The sequence below is a fragment of the Buteo buteo genome, chromosome 15, assembly GCF_964188355.1.
Source record: "Buteo buteo chromosome 15, bButBut1.hap1.1, whole genome shotgun sequence".
NCBI lineage: Eukaryota > Metazoa > Chordata > Aves > Accipitriformes > Accipitridae > Buteo > Buteo buteo.
Window position 1 is genome coordinate 21,326,398 of NC_134185.1, and position 14,753 is coordinate 21,341,150.

Here is a 14,753-nt window from a genome sequence, read left to right on the forward strand (position 1 = left end):
TGGAGCGTAGGCTTTTTGTATTGTGCCTTTCTGTCAAAAGAGCTTCGTAGTCCCAACAGAGGTGGTTAGGTAAGACATCAGGTACCTACCAAACGAGGCAGGCGGTCGGCCTTCTCCCAAGGAGCTCTCCGGAGCCCCACGTGGGTGTCTGAACTGGTACTGCCAAGGACGAGACTTACTGTGTGCTAAGCACACACTGACAGTATGGGACTGAATCGGCCTCTAGGTTTTGCGTTATCTTCAGGGAAATCTGCTTTTACATTAATGTATCTTGCTGTTGCGGCTTAAATATTTGTTCATGGGCATAAAAGTGGTTGTAGTGCAGATAGGCTGTAATGCTGACCAGGAATATTTGTCCTTAATATTTTACAAATATTTGTCCTTAATATTTTATGGTCCATGCTTTTAAAGGTAAACAAACAACACAAGCTAGAAATCACTGACAAATGCAAATTCAGCTGCCGAAACTCCTCAGTGATGGCCAAGCTGGCCTGAAAGCAGCTGCATGGGGTGCGGCCATGGTGCAGCACGACACAAATCACAGGCGATTTGGTCAGGCGAGCTGTTTGGAAAATGGGAGCGCGTGGATGCGGCAGCCAGGTACTATAAATGGCACCAGTGTGGCACTCGGTGGGTCCCTGAAGTAAGGTTTGTGCCGAGCGGCCGGGGCGGCTGCGGCCGGCTCCTCAGGGGCTGCACCACAGTCTGCGGCTCGGTTTTGGGGGCAAAGGGAGGGAGGGGAGCCGGGGACCCCCGCTGGAACGACTCGCCCAGCACGGGCGGAGGCCCGGCTCCTCCGACGGACGGCGGCCGTTGCCCCGGCGGGACTCCATTTCCCAGCGCGCCCCGCGCCCCCCGCCGCAGAGGCCGGGCCGGGAAGGGAAGATGGCGGCGCCCGCGTCGCCCTTGGTTACTGCGCGCTGCCTGCTGCGGGCTTCGGCGCGGCGCGCCGCCCGCCTGCTACCGGCGCGGGCCGCCGTCCTGCGGAGAGGTCAGTAGCGCGGCGGGAGGGGGCTCGCCGGCCCTGCGCCGAGCCCTATCCGCAGCCGGGCCAAGGGAGGGCGAGCGCCAGGCTGCTGGAGCACCCCGTAGGGAGGCGCACCGTGGGGCGGCCGCGGGAGCCGGTGCGTCCCTCCCCGCCGCACCGCGGGTCTCCCCGCTGTCGGAGGGGGGGCCGGGCCGAGGGAGGGGGCTTACCGGGGCGGGGTGGGCGGCAGCCGCCGGGACGCGCACCGGGCCCGCCGCGCTGGCGTGCCCCGTCCGTGTCCCCGCGTTCGGCGGCCCGGCCGACGACCCAGTCCCGGAGGGGCCTCGCCTCCCCGGGCGGCGCGGCCGGGGGCTGGCGCCGGGTGTCGGCCGCGGTCCCCCGGAGCGGCGGGGGATCCGTGAGCGGCCCCGCGACTTCCCGAGTTAACGATACCGCTTTCCCCTAGTCAACCGGCCTTCAGCGCGCTGCCTGGTGAAGCGCGTTACGCTGCGGCTGCCTCGGGAGCTTGGCGGGCGGCGAGTGCGGTAGTGTCTGCCAAAGCTTTTACTGTGCTTTAGGATGCCTGAAGGGACTTTTTCCCCCCCTTAAGGATCCTCCGATGTGGAACAACAGCTGAGCTCTACGCAGATTTATGGGGAAGTAGGTTTTGTTAACTTGAGGCTTAGGTTAGAGGCGGAGGTCTCTTTTCTTCAGTGAGAGCTATTTGTCCTCGGCCAGTCTGACAAAAGTGTGAGAATTCAGTAGTCGTCAGGTGGGTCCCAAAGGTCTGAAAATCAGTCAGCACATCTCAGAGGACTGATAAGTGTTCACATACACACGCTATATTGCAATTGTGCAATATTTATACATCCTAAGGAAAACAGACAAGCACTACCCTTAGTACTATAGTTGTATATGTTTTATTTGATATTGGTCTAACACTTTAAATCTATGTAGATTGTTTTTTATAACCAACATACTACTATTTTTAAAAAGTTGTCAGAGCAAATCCAGCGGCTTTAGGGATAGTTCTTCAACATCCATGTTAAAGGGAAGGTAGTCCTTACATGTGTTATTTGAGGACATCTGCGAGGGTGGGCAGCCATCATTGAACTGATTTATAATCTTGTTTTTATGATCACTGGTTTATAGTTTTTATTTGTTTTTGTGATTTGCTTTCCACAATTTTGTGAATTCTTTTAATTAAGGAAAAGGTACAAGTAGTATTTGTGTAAAGTTGCAATTTTGCTGATAAAGTTTTCTGTCTTTTTCTACTTTCATATGTAGGTCAGATTGCTAAATGGGGTGTGCATGGAAATAGTACAAGTAATCTTATTTCAGAATAATGTCAGAGGCATGTATGCAAAAAAGCAGAATTCTAGTTCCAACTCTGATGATTCTCTAGAAGCTTAAATTCTGCTTCATACTGCCAGAATGAATAGACTGCAAGAAGGCTAAACAGGGGTTCAGTGATACATCTAAGGTCATATAAAGAGACAAAGATGGGAGGACAGTCCAAGTCCTTGTTCTTGTATCTTGGCTGCAAACTGCCCTTTCTGATTTAAACTGCTCATTTCAGCAGGTATGGTTTGGTTTGTTGTTTTTTTTTTTTTTTCATTTGTTTTCTATGATATTGGCCTAACATTTTCAATTTGTGCAGGTGACTTAGCCCCCCCCCCCCGCCCCCCCCCGTATGGTTGGTTGGATGGACTTTGATTTTCTAAGCGTTCTGTTAAGCATTGGAAAGTAAATAATTCTTTTCAGATGGCCTCCTCTCCCACTCTTCTCATCAAGCATTGTAAAATATTTCGAAAGGAGCAACTGTTTGGTGTTATTATAGGACTATAAATGTATTTTCTGCTTTATAACCAACACATGATCTCTTTCCTGACAAGCTTACATGCCAAGTCTTTTTTCTTCTGCAGGTTTATGCATGTGCTTAGCTTATCAAAATCCTTGTACACTATGGGGCAGTTTACCTATTTGAGACTGATTCTGCAAACCTTGCACATATATGTAATAAAAGATGAGACAAGAGAACATTATTATTATCTGTAGGTACTAGCATGCAAAAAACCTGTCTTTTCTCATATTTTGCTACCTTCATGCCCATTCCTTTGCAGGAAAATAACCTTTGGAGCTACAAGACTGTACCATTGCCCTTCCCCATCACTGTGGTATCATCTAAAAAGGAAAGATTTTGCAGCAGTTCCATTATCAGCTTAATTATGAGTTTAGCGAGGTCTCTGATACCACCATCTGCCTGTTGATAAAAGTGCCTTCTAACTTCAGAGTCCTTTTCTTCTGTCACAGCAGCTGTGTTTCATAGGCAGTTTTAGCAGCTTTACATTAAGGTTTTGGGGGTTTGAAGCAGTTTGGCTTCATAGTGACCCAAACTAATATTCAGAACTTCAGTTTGTATTGTTGAAAACAGGACAATTTTTAAAAGTTACTTTCTATTACCTTTTTTTTCTCTACCCTCCCCCCTTCGAAATTCTGGTGTTTGTGAAAAGCTCTCAAGGCAGAATTCTGTCTGCAGAGCAGTAATGAAACAGGTGTGATTCCTGTATGTTGCCTTAACACTGGTTTAGGAGAAGCTGTTCCAGCTTCTTGATTGTGACTGTCAGCAGAGATGGCAGTTGGGTGATTTTAGGGTTGTTAACTTTCGGGCAGTTGTAACCTCCATGAGTTTGGTTTAGATGTGGTTCTTGGACAACTATTAAATAGACAAACAGTAATTAACCATTACAGCAAAGCATCATAGGAAATGGTCAATTCTCCATCTCTTATGTCTTCAGAATATATTTTCTTGAAAATATGCTGTAATCAACACAATTCTTGAGTGTAGTTCAGGGGTAATTAGATAAATTTAACTTCCCTTATACTTAGAAAGGTCAATGTTGTCTTCCAGCCTTAATCTTCATGAATGAAAACTGTTCCTGATCATTCCCATGAGGGAGTGGTTTGAAGCATACATACAGCACGAGGGTTAAAGGTAATTTTTTTTTTTTCATCAGTCCCCTGAAGTGCTTTTTTCAACTTTGTTTCCAGAATTAATAATACACATTTTCATGTGTACTGTGAGTGACCCTCTAGTGAGTTGAATATTGTAATCTGAAGCATGATTTCCTTTTGCAATAAAAGGAGTTCAGTTCCATTTGTTTGATCTTTGCTTCTTTAGCTGGTTATTATCTATCTGTCATGGTTTTTCTTTTTCATCCTATTAAAGGTCTACAAATCTAATCATGTGTTTAAAAGATGTTTAGTTGGAAGGCAGTAAGAGATCTTGCAGACCAAATTTGAATTCATCTGTGGAAGTACAATAGTTTTTCTCTCCCAGAAGTGAATAATCATCTTAAATTCACATGAAATCTTTTTGTGCTACTTGAAATCTTATAGATTAATAAATTCAAAGGTGTCAGTTTCTGCAGTCATGGAAAGATAGCGAAGATGAAATTCATGTCAGGGAAACCCAGGTTCTTTTCCTAGGCCCTGAAATATGGGGGAGACAAGGACCTGCTTGGATTTTTGTCATGGGAATTATCTTCTGATGGATTTTAAACATCACAGTTCAAAACCTTACATAATGAAATACAACTGCTAGGAAAAAAAAATAAGGATTACCAGGGTGAGTGGTGTTTATCTCAGTTACACTTCTGTGCTCTCAACCTCCTGGCTGCTGTCAAGATCAGTTTTTGATATGCTACAACCTAGCTTCCATTTCAGATTGTCTTCTTATATAAATAACTCTAGTGCCTGCCTCAGCTGTGACTGTCGCTTTCGTAAGCGGTGTCATTGAAACTTGCACGCCTTTTTCCGGTGTCATCTCAGACATCAGTTCTAAGTGGCAGTAGGAAAACATGACAACATACTGATTAGTTTTTCAATTTGCTGTTCTTTTTCCAGAGCAGAAGTTCCCTGGACTTAAGAACACTTTTAATGTAGACACTTATCTTTGCAGTGGTAAATTAATGCCAGTTTACTGAAGGTGTCTTAAGTTCCCCACTTTAAAGGCATTTTTTATAATTTCAGACTGGCATTTTCATTAGGCATTTATACATTAACAAGTTTTTTTGGCTTTGGTGAGATTTTCCCCTCGGATTTCTCCAAGGCAGGACTTTTCTGTGTGTATCACAGTAGGTCTTCACTGCAGCTTGGTCTGTTATCCTTGGATAGACAAGCAGAAAGGCAAATGCAAACAGCTAATTTTATGGCTTGAAATAGAGATTACACTTAAATATGTTAGGAGCAGAAATTTAATAAAAAGTTGCGACCTGGTGGCAACTCTTGAAGAAGCCTGGGGATGCCAGGCTAAATGTGCTAACATCCAACACTGTCCTGCTCCCTGGAGGTGGGAAAGATAGGTTATGGATAAACGCATATCTGTAGTTTTTACACTGTTCTATGTAAAACTAGATGAATAATGAATTGACATTGCGCTTTTCTATAGTCGTATCTAGAACACTACATAGAGGTAGAAGATGCTTTTTCTGTGTGTGACACTTAAAAGATTTCAGAAGGGAACTAATAAAAATTGAGTTCATGTAATACAAAGATAATGAAACAGGAAGAGATAAATTTAAAACCATCTTTTGCAATATGGAGGAGAAGGCTGTAGGACTACGATTAATGTGGTGAAGCATGGGTGATTCCTATTCTAACAGTAGTTTCCTTGATGTAAAATTATGGAAGGTAATTGCCTTGGTATTCCTCTGCTATGTGTTAAAATTTCTGAAGTTTCCTTTTCTTTACCAGTTTGGGAATAGATTACTATAGAAGCATAGTTGTGTGAATGATTTTATAATTGGTCTCACAAAATGAAGGTTAGAAGGGAAGACCCACATTTTTTTCTGTCTCTTAGGGTAGTTTACCACTTGAACAGCTGTCTTCTGCTGATTTACCTCTAAAACCCCTATATGCTCTGTCCTTTTTAAGAGCATATGCCTTTGTTTAGCAGCTACAAGTTTGAGTTTATCACTTACCAGTTACTGGGTGTCTCCTGGTACTGTGTTACAGTGTATCCCCATCATACTTAAATCCCAGCATTCAATGTTATTTTAGGAGAACTGTGAGTGATTTGTCCCATGACACCCTCTGTCATCACTTATGCGTACTCTCCATCTCCATCATTTGTTAATGGCAGAGTACTTTCTTTCACTCCCAGAATGGTTAGCTGTAGATACGTGTAATCTGAGACAAAAAAACATGCTTCTGAGCAGTCCTACTGGTGTGCTTTGTCCATGGCAGGCAGGTCATGAGCTACAAACCTTTTCTTATCCTAAATCAGCTTTTATTTGTTTTTTTCTCCAATCTTAGGGTAAGGAGTAGGAACTGGTGGCTTTATAGATATAATGGTACAATAGGGCACTGGCTGTCCCTCACACTGGATCTCTTGGAGCCATCAAGCTCTATGTGTTGTGAAGGCACGGATAGTTTAGAGGTGCAGATCACAGGACTGAGGTTAACTTTATGTGGGAGCGGAAAGGTGGAAAACAAGACGAAAAAACTTTGAGAGATAATCTGTGCCTTTCCCCCTTCCCTTTGGAGATGGGTCAGGTATTGCTGAGCTGTGTCTGACAGATTTTTGTCAAATTTATTTTTAAAATTCACTGCCCACCAAGGAAAGTTTTCCAATTTCTAGACTATTAATTGATTTCACTGCCTTAATTACAGTTATTAAGGTAACTGTGTAAATACAGTTTATTTCCTTTTCCCAGTACCCTGTGTGTATCTGGAAATAGCTCTGTGCTTTTCTTTAGTCTTCTCTAAAGGTTTTACTCAAATTTTTGCAATAACAAACTTTGAACTTTACTCTCTTTATGTAATCTCTCTAGCTAGGGATGAGCTAATTATTTTTAATTCAGAGCAGTAACTCAATTCCTTCAGGGCAGGAGAATTTGTTGTAATTATTGGCTGCAGATGTAAACAGTGACTGCCTTGCTTTGGAGAAACTAAGGTGTTACTTGCAATAAATAAACATAATTTGATCTAATTGTTCAGTTTTATCCTTTTTTATAACTATATTAATTTCATTTTTCTTATAACAATTTAAAACTTTTCTTGTGCCTGTTACAACTTCTCTGTGGGTTGTGACCCATGGTTTAACAAATAGTCCTTTAAATCATCTTCTACTCTCCCATTTAGCTCATACCTCTCATGAAATATGATGTGAAAATTGAGAAGTATGTTCCAGGGCAGACTATAGCAGTATTGAGTAAAACTGTTTTTTTCATGTGTGCTTATATTGCCCCTCATATATATACATCGGAGTACTTGTGGCTCTTTATTTTATTGTATTTTTTTTTCTCCGATAGTGTTAATGATGGTGTCTCACTGTCAGTTTGTGATCCGGTGTAGTCCCCGGATCATTTTCTACAGAGCTGCTTTTTAGCTGGTCATTCTCCCTCTTTTAAGTTCAGTTATTTATTTGCCCTAAGCACCATATTTTGTCCCCGTTGAATTGCATCCTATTTGTATTAGAGTCTTTGTCCAGTTTATCAGAATTGCTTTGCCTTCCAGGGTGGGTGCAGCCTGCTCCTGACTTGCTGTTGCCTGTGTTCCTAGTCCATGTACTTTATTTTGTCATATACAGGTCATGAATGGAAATTCTGGATTGCACCAAGCTGAGATTCTAAGCCCTCTCTGAAACTCTACTGCAAATATACACCTAGTTTAACTGTAGTAATTATTCATTACATAGTTTTTCTAGCTGTTTTTATACCTACTCAAAAGGAATTTCATTTGCAATTTACTTTCCTGCTTTATATATGAGAATGCTATGTGACCCAATGACAAAACAGTTACTGCAATTAAGATATTTTTTCCTTTACCCACTAAGCATGTTACCTGGTCAGGGAGGTAAACTTGTTGATCTCAGGCTGTTCCTGAGGAGCTGGTGTTGCCCTTTATTTGTGATGTTGTTATCTTGTTAAGTTCTTTATTTAAAAAAAAAACAAAAAAAACCAACCAAACCCAAACCCCATCTGTTTGTACTTGTTCCAGTATTTTTGAATGTTTTGAAGTTGTGTTGACTGACCTATGAATTTCTGGATTTGCCTTTCTCTCCTTTTTAAAGACAAAAAATGTTTCATTCTCCTAGTGTTTTGAAACCTCACCTGCCTTCAGTGAGGCCATTGTGTTGCTTAGGAAATTTAACAAGAAGCATTTAGGGATGAATTTCCTTAGATCTCACAATGTTCAAAATATCTAACTATGTAGTCTATGATATGCATTTTTCCTACTCAAATCTGTTTCTTTTATTGTTGCTACAAATTGTGTTACAGATGATTATACTTAGCCTTTTAAATGACAATGCAAGCAAAGATGATATTAAACACCTTTTCAGTATAGTCCGTTGTTAGATTTCTGATCTTACCAATTTAGCAAGCCTTCTTTGTAATCTTTATGTTCTTTCCTTTCCTAGCTATAGCTCATCTTGTGCCTGGCAATTCTGACTTTTTTTTTTAATGTAATTTAAACAGAATTCCTACTTGAGCATAGCCTTGTCTCTTCTACACAGAAGATAATGCCAGCAGAGCAGGCTGTGGCATTGCAGGGCTTCACAGCTATTGCCTTGCTTACTGTGGTCTTTGACTCTTTAAACTTTCTTACAAAACTCCTGTTTTGGTGTCCACACTAAAGGTGTTTACTACTAAAGTGAGAAGTTGATTTAGTGAAAAACAATGGCGTAACATACTCTAGTGGTTGTATAGGTAAGTGATGTATATATGTCTTTGCGTAAAATATTAAGAAAGTGTGTTGTCTATGAATATAAGAGGATGCTTTTCAGAACTTCTCTATTAATAATCTACTTTTCATTTTACAGCATACACAGCTCAGACAGATGAGAAGACAGTCCCTGGTCCTCCTACAGATTCTAATGCCAGAGCCTTATTGGTTTGCAATGGACCTTTAGAACATTACGACTTTCTGATTAAGCAAGAAGAGCTGAGGAATGATAAGCAACAAAGAATAGTTGTGCAGCACCTGCAGAAGCTGCATGAGAGCCTTAAAGGCTACAGCATCAGTTCAAAAAATCTTCTCTCAAAGGTGAGGTTTATAACGATAAAAATATTTTTTTTTTACATTTATATTTGCTTATAAGAATGTGCTTAAAAATACATAAATTTCTGTCATTAACACAAGTCTTATTTTTGCAGCTGGGCATTTACAGATAGATCATTGTTTGTGTTTGGATCTCTGTTCTTTCTTTTTTGGTTTGTAAAATTCCAGTGGCACTCTAGAAGCAACCAAATTAAATATTATTGAAATAATTCTATAAGAAAACCTGATGTGATTTTGGTTGTGTCCACTGTCTGCCTTTCCTAAAATGTCATTTGGCTATAGGAGAGAGGGGCATAGACCAGGTTTTAACTCTCAAGCACTGGTGTAACATGTGTGTGTTTGGGTTACTTATGCTGAATGTTGATGTTTTGTGTTCTAACAGATCTTCCATGAATGTAAGTGAAATTAGCCAGCAGAGTCTAAATAATCCAAGCTAAATAATTTAGCTTTGCAGAACATTATAATATAGATCAGACATGACTTTTTAAAACAAAAAGTCCATTCTTTCCAGTGTTGTTAGTCTCCAGCTGAGGTAAGGAAAGAAGGCAGAGATGTGATCTGCACCCCAGTTGTGTTTTTGGGGGCATTACAGCTTCTTTTCAAAGTATTAACAAAAATTCAGACATATCCCTGTTGCACAGTGCCTTAGCAACCATAGTGCCTTAGCATTAGTAATGCTAAGAGCCTGCTGTTGCAGCTCTGTAACTTCCCTGAAGCTGTTGAAGCAGTGTCTTCCAGAGCCTCTGTGACAGTATTTTTCATGTCTTGTTCCCATGCTGTTATTTTCAGATTGTTGCTCTTGTGGCCTTGCACCTGCAAATCTTGATAGTGTTATTATGGGAGGTTGTCGTGGGAAGCAACTAGAACTGGTGTGAGAATCCCCCCTCAGCTTTCTGTGCCTCTTGTTTTGTAGATTTGAGTTTATATCCCAGAAAACCAAACATAGCACCCAGCAAAGTAGATAAGACATTTAATTACTAAGTAAATATTAGGCAATCATAGATGTGCACAGAAGCTGAACAACCAGTGAATATGCTTCATTTGCACCTGATTAACATACTCCAGTCAGCACAAATAGTCATAAACATGGTGAAGGGAAGCAACAAAAATAGGGCGTTTGACTGAGTCTGATGATAAAAGTATAGTGCTGGGAAAAAAGCATAGCAAAATATTCATTGCCATTAACATCTTCACTTTCCCTGCCTGCACTGGAGAGGTACCTCCCTACCCCTAAGAGGAGAATGTCTGGAAGCTGTCACTGCTCTTCCCAGCCAGCCACTGAGTGTTTCTCTTTTTCTTTCTCTTGCACTACTTTTGTTTTTATTTTTCGTCAGAAGTAACTTTCATATTTACAGTCAAGGTATGCTGTCAGCTGCAGACCTTGCTAATAAATCTCCATGCCAGCCTTTCTCAGCATCTGTTATGCAACACACCTCATCTCATGGGCATAAATCTAAATATCTAACTCTATTGAACTTGTTACCTAGCCATATACTCCTATTACCTGGCACAAATACTGTATTTTGTTTGCATGGCAAGCCTAAATGACCAGGGAAGCCAAAACCTACAGGGCTCAAGTGCCTTTAAATGACATGCTGTCCTCTGCCCTTTAGGTACCAAATGACAAGTTACTACTTTAAGGCTCTTGCAATGTATATTAGCTTCAAGGCATGAAAAACATAGAGAAGAGTTGGAGGTATGAAAACAAGTATTATACCTGTAAACAGCCTGTGTTATGCCTGTAAATGTGCCTGTTTCAAATAGGCAAGTATGGCAGGGTGCAGAGCATTGGGACACATGCTTGCCTATCAGAATGCCTCCAACATCCGTTGAATGCTTTGAACTCATATATGTAGCTGGAGATCATGCATTTGCTAATCCTGTCCTTGACTAGAAATGCTATAAATGTCTCCCTGCTTCCAGATGAAAGGAAGCAGACTAAACACCTAAGAAGGAGCTCTTTTTTTGTTGAGATACAGTGAGAAGAAACCTGAATGGGAAATAATTCCGTGGAGCAGAAGTCAGGCAGGTAAATAATTCCGTGGAGCAGAAGTCAGGCAGGTAAATAATTCCATGGAGCAGAAGTCAGGCAGTCTGGAAGGATAAACATAAGAGTGGTGAAGTACAGGAAGTAAGGCAAGACTGCTCCGAGAGGTCAATGAGCGTGTCTTTGGAAGTTCTGTTCTGGAAGCAGTTGACCCAATCATCATTATGGGTCCCTTCCAACTTCCGATATTTTATGACCCAGCTTTAAACAGGGGGTTTGGCCACATGATCCCCTGAAGTCCCTGCCAACCTCAATCATTCAATGATTCTAACTTTGATATGGCAATTGGAGCCAAACAATTGTTTGCGGTATATTTTTGCCTGCTCTGGCTGGTCAGTCAGCTCATCACATTACTTAGCCTTTTTACTTTTGGTATTTCTTTAATTAAAATTGCTAAAAACATAAAACCAGTTTCAAAAATGATATAGTCTGAAAATTGTATGTTTATGGTATTTTCAAACATTTGTATTGTATGTGAGTGCGTTCCTATGGATCCATGTTGTCTTGATGCCTTTGTAGGGTAACTGTTGAGTCTGAACAAGCCTCCTGATTCAATTTGGTCAAGAACCAAATAAAAAATAGAAATTCCTTCTTTCAAAAATGGTTATTGCTTATCTTTGGTATCCAAAGCAATATGGCAGTGTGCCTGAATGAGAGAGCTGTTTTTGCGTAAGTGTAAGGAGATCGAGCTGGATTCATCTTGCCAAACTACTTCTCTAAGTGTAATTGAGCAGGCCAGAGTTTTGTATCTTGAGGATACTCAATGTGAAAAGTTTGGTTTTTCATCTGTCTAGGCTTCTTTTTCAGCTTTGGTGTTGGGCTTGTAATCTTTTAAATTACCAATCACAAAATTGTCTTTAGACACTGTATCTGGACTGTAAAAGAGGAAGTCACTCAAAAGGAAGCCAGTTACCTGGCTTGCTCCTGCATTATATTTGGACATATTGCCATTCTTTTATTTGTTTTCGTTCTTTAGAAAAAAATGTTATGATAAAGGTGTTGGTCTTACTGTCAAACCTGAGGATCAGTAGGCTACAGCCTTTTGATCTTTTCTGATAAACTGTTTTGGGCATTTGGATATTCAGTTCTAAAAGTGCTGCCTTTGAGAATAGTTTTGAGACCCGACTTGTGTTAACTGGTGTGCCCTGCATCATTATAGTTGTTAGAGCAGGTGTCTTGTAATGGCTTTGTAGATCAAGCATTATGTGGGTTTGTTATTTACTGTTTCTTTGATTGGGAAGCATGAATAGGGAAGAAAGTCTCTATTGCAGAGAACAAATACTAATCTTATTCTATTTAGGAAATTGTGATGCTACTTTGTCCCTGTATAACAGAGCTAATCGCAGTAAAGCCAGCCTGACTGACGCTTTCTTAGAAGGAAAAAGTCAAATGCCATTTTTTAGGTTGAGAACATGGTTTTCACTAGTTCGTTTAAAGCACTCCTCTCTTTCATTTAACATTACTTCAATTCCATGCTTTAATTTTAAACCAGCTTTTAAAAATCATTGCATGGCTCGCTGATACCTGGGAACTAATGCCACAGTCAGTGAGAAGCAGCTCTAGAACTATTTGCTATTGGGATAAGTGTTGCAGTTTGAGGTTTTTCTTCTAGGGCTTTGTATCTCTGTGGAAATCTTAAGAAGATTGATAACCAGGTTGAGCACTATAGTGCCGTACATCAAAACCAGAAAAGGAGGAGAGCGGTGAGTTTTGTGTAAATCTGTTAAAGCCTGCTAGCTTGTGTAATTAAATCAAATCATACCATGATTTACAACAGAGGAGAAGTCAAAACAACTTTGTTTCTCTTCTGCTCTCTTTGAGGAAGTTAGTTGCCAGTTCAGACAGAGCTCCTTTTGAGATAAAGTGAAGCCGAATAAAGTATGGTTTAAATTCTAGTGCAGGCCAGGTTTTGCTTCAGCAAAGTTGTAGTCAACTTCCTTAATGAAGGTTTTCCCCAGAATAAGAGTCACAGCTGTGAATAGGTAGTTGGTAAAATCATAGCTATCAAGTACTGTACTACCTGTAGACATTGGTATCATATGCTTGTCATATGTCTGCATCTCTCAAGGAGTTTTCTAAGTAAGCAAAATACATGTTTGTTATGATGGATTTTCAGGGCAGGGATGCTGTGGCAAACTTGGTTCCGTTTTGAAGAGTAGAACTAAGGTTTTTCATGCCAAGAAGAGGTGGTGAGTACTGTTCTCTGGAATTGGCCTGGGTTGAATAGGATTTGCGTAGGCTTATGAGTGGAAGTAGTTCACGTAACTAGTAGAAGATGTCTTCAGGAAGTACTAATGATATAGGGTACAGGTAAATCCTGTATTCATGAATAGCTCACTGGCATTTTCTTCCCATGAAGGCCTGGTACTTTGTAAGTGAGTATGCTAGGAAGTAAAAGATAAACTTTATGCTATAGATGTTCAATTGTTTTTACGATAAAATGATTGGCATGGGTTTTGCTTTGTTTTGTACTTAATGGGTTTTAATACATGTAAATGAAACAAAATGATGTATTTTAAATTACTTGAGGACTTGTTGGAAAGAAATCAAACACTTTAATCAGTTACGCATAGTAGTTTGTAGATTGACTTTTTGCTTTTTCAGGAGGTTTCTAGCACCTTGACTAACCTACTTTTAGTATGAAATCTCCTGCATTGAAAAGAATGTACTGGCAGCTTTTTAGAAATAAAAAGTAGTGGTGCCTGACATTTCAAGCATGCTCATTTTTCCTGGCTCTATCATTGAAGATAATGTGTTTGGGAGGTTGCAGTGAAGAAAAGCGAGAAGAGAGAGGGAAGCCTGTCTCTGTCAGCCTCTTCTGTAGTCTGATATCCCCTATTTTATTGCTTGATTTCTTCTGTGGTAGAATTGCAGAAGCCTCTTCTAAAATAACAGTTATTCCAGAAACAGAAAAACTTCTTGCACTTCTGAACCATTACAATGGTCTGCTTTGTTTTTAGTTTTGTTCTTCATTTGTCACTTTTTATCTAAATAGTTTTATTCACTAAAAATATGGTAAAAGTAGGATTAGGGAACAAATATTTATATCAGATACAATACAAGCATTTCAGTGTCTATCCAAGAGACTTGCATTACCTTATAGGCCATAGCTTTCTGACATCGCTAGTCTGGGGTGAGACACACAACACCAGCCATTTCCTTTATGATAATAAAACTCTGTATTTTTTTTACAATATAGGTTTTTTGGGGCATCAGCTTAGAATGAATTTGAAGGGAAAAAAATTAGTCTTGCTGCAAACCAAGTAGGCTTCTGTTTTTCAAAATTATTACTCAAATTTGAACAAGGACTTTGATCTTCAACTTGGTGAAAGCATGGCCTTGTACGTTGAGATATTTTGAGATCCTCTCAATTGAAGTTCAAGGCCGTAAGAGTTTGCATAGATGTTTCAGATCTCTAGATTTTCAAAATAATACCAATTGGGACATCTTAAGTGTTGTTGAGTTGCTGTACTAATGACTTGAAATAAGCTCAATTATAAGTGAGGTCATGTTTTGAAAAGAGGTATGAACAATAGTAAACACCATTCAAGACCTTGAAAATGTCTTCAGTTACAACAGCAACCAAAAAGGAGGCCTGAAAGAGTGAGAGAAAGAGGCAGTTTTGTTAGTGTTTAAAAAAAACCCCAAACATCTGCTGTTTGGAGACTTGTCTCT

General features: G+C 40.3%; 1 protein-coding gene across 4 annotated transcripts in view; it reads left to right on the plus strand.

Moving 5' to 3' along the window:
- Positions 1-743: 743 nt before the first annotated feature.
- Positions 744-14,753, plus strand: part of AFG1L (AFG1 like ATPase) — a 66,993-nt gene continuing 52,983 nt past the window's right edge. For 2 of the 4 annotated variants that reach the window (XM_075046730.1, XM_075046729.1), the window contains exons 1-2: positions 744-991; positions 8,793-9,016. In XM_075046730.1, the coding sequence (XP_074902831.1) occupies positions 886-991; positions 8,793-9,016 (330 nt within the window). In that variant the 5' untranslated portion in view covers positions 744-885. Of the gene's footprint in view, positions 992-8,792; positions 9,017-10,553; positions 10,728-12,690; positions 12,782-14,753 lie in introns of those variants that run through there. The other 2 variants (XM_075046731.1, XM_075046728.1) reach the window with 2 other exon arrangements.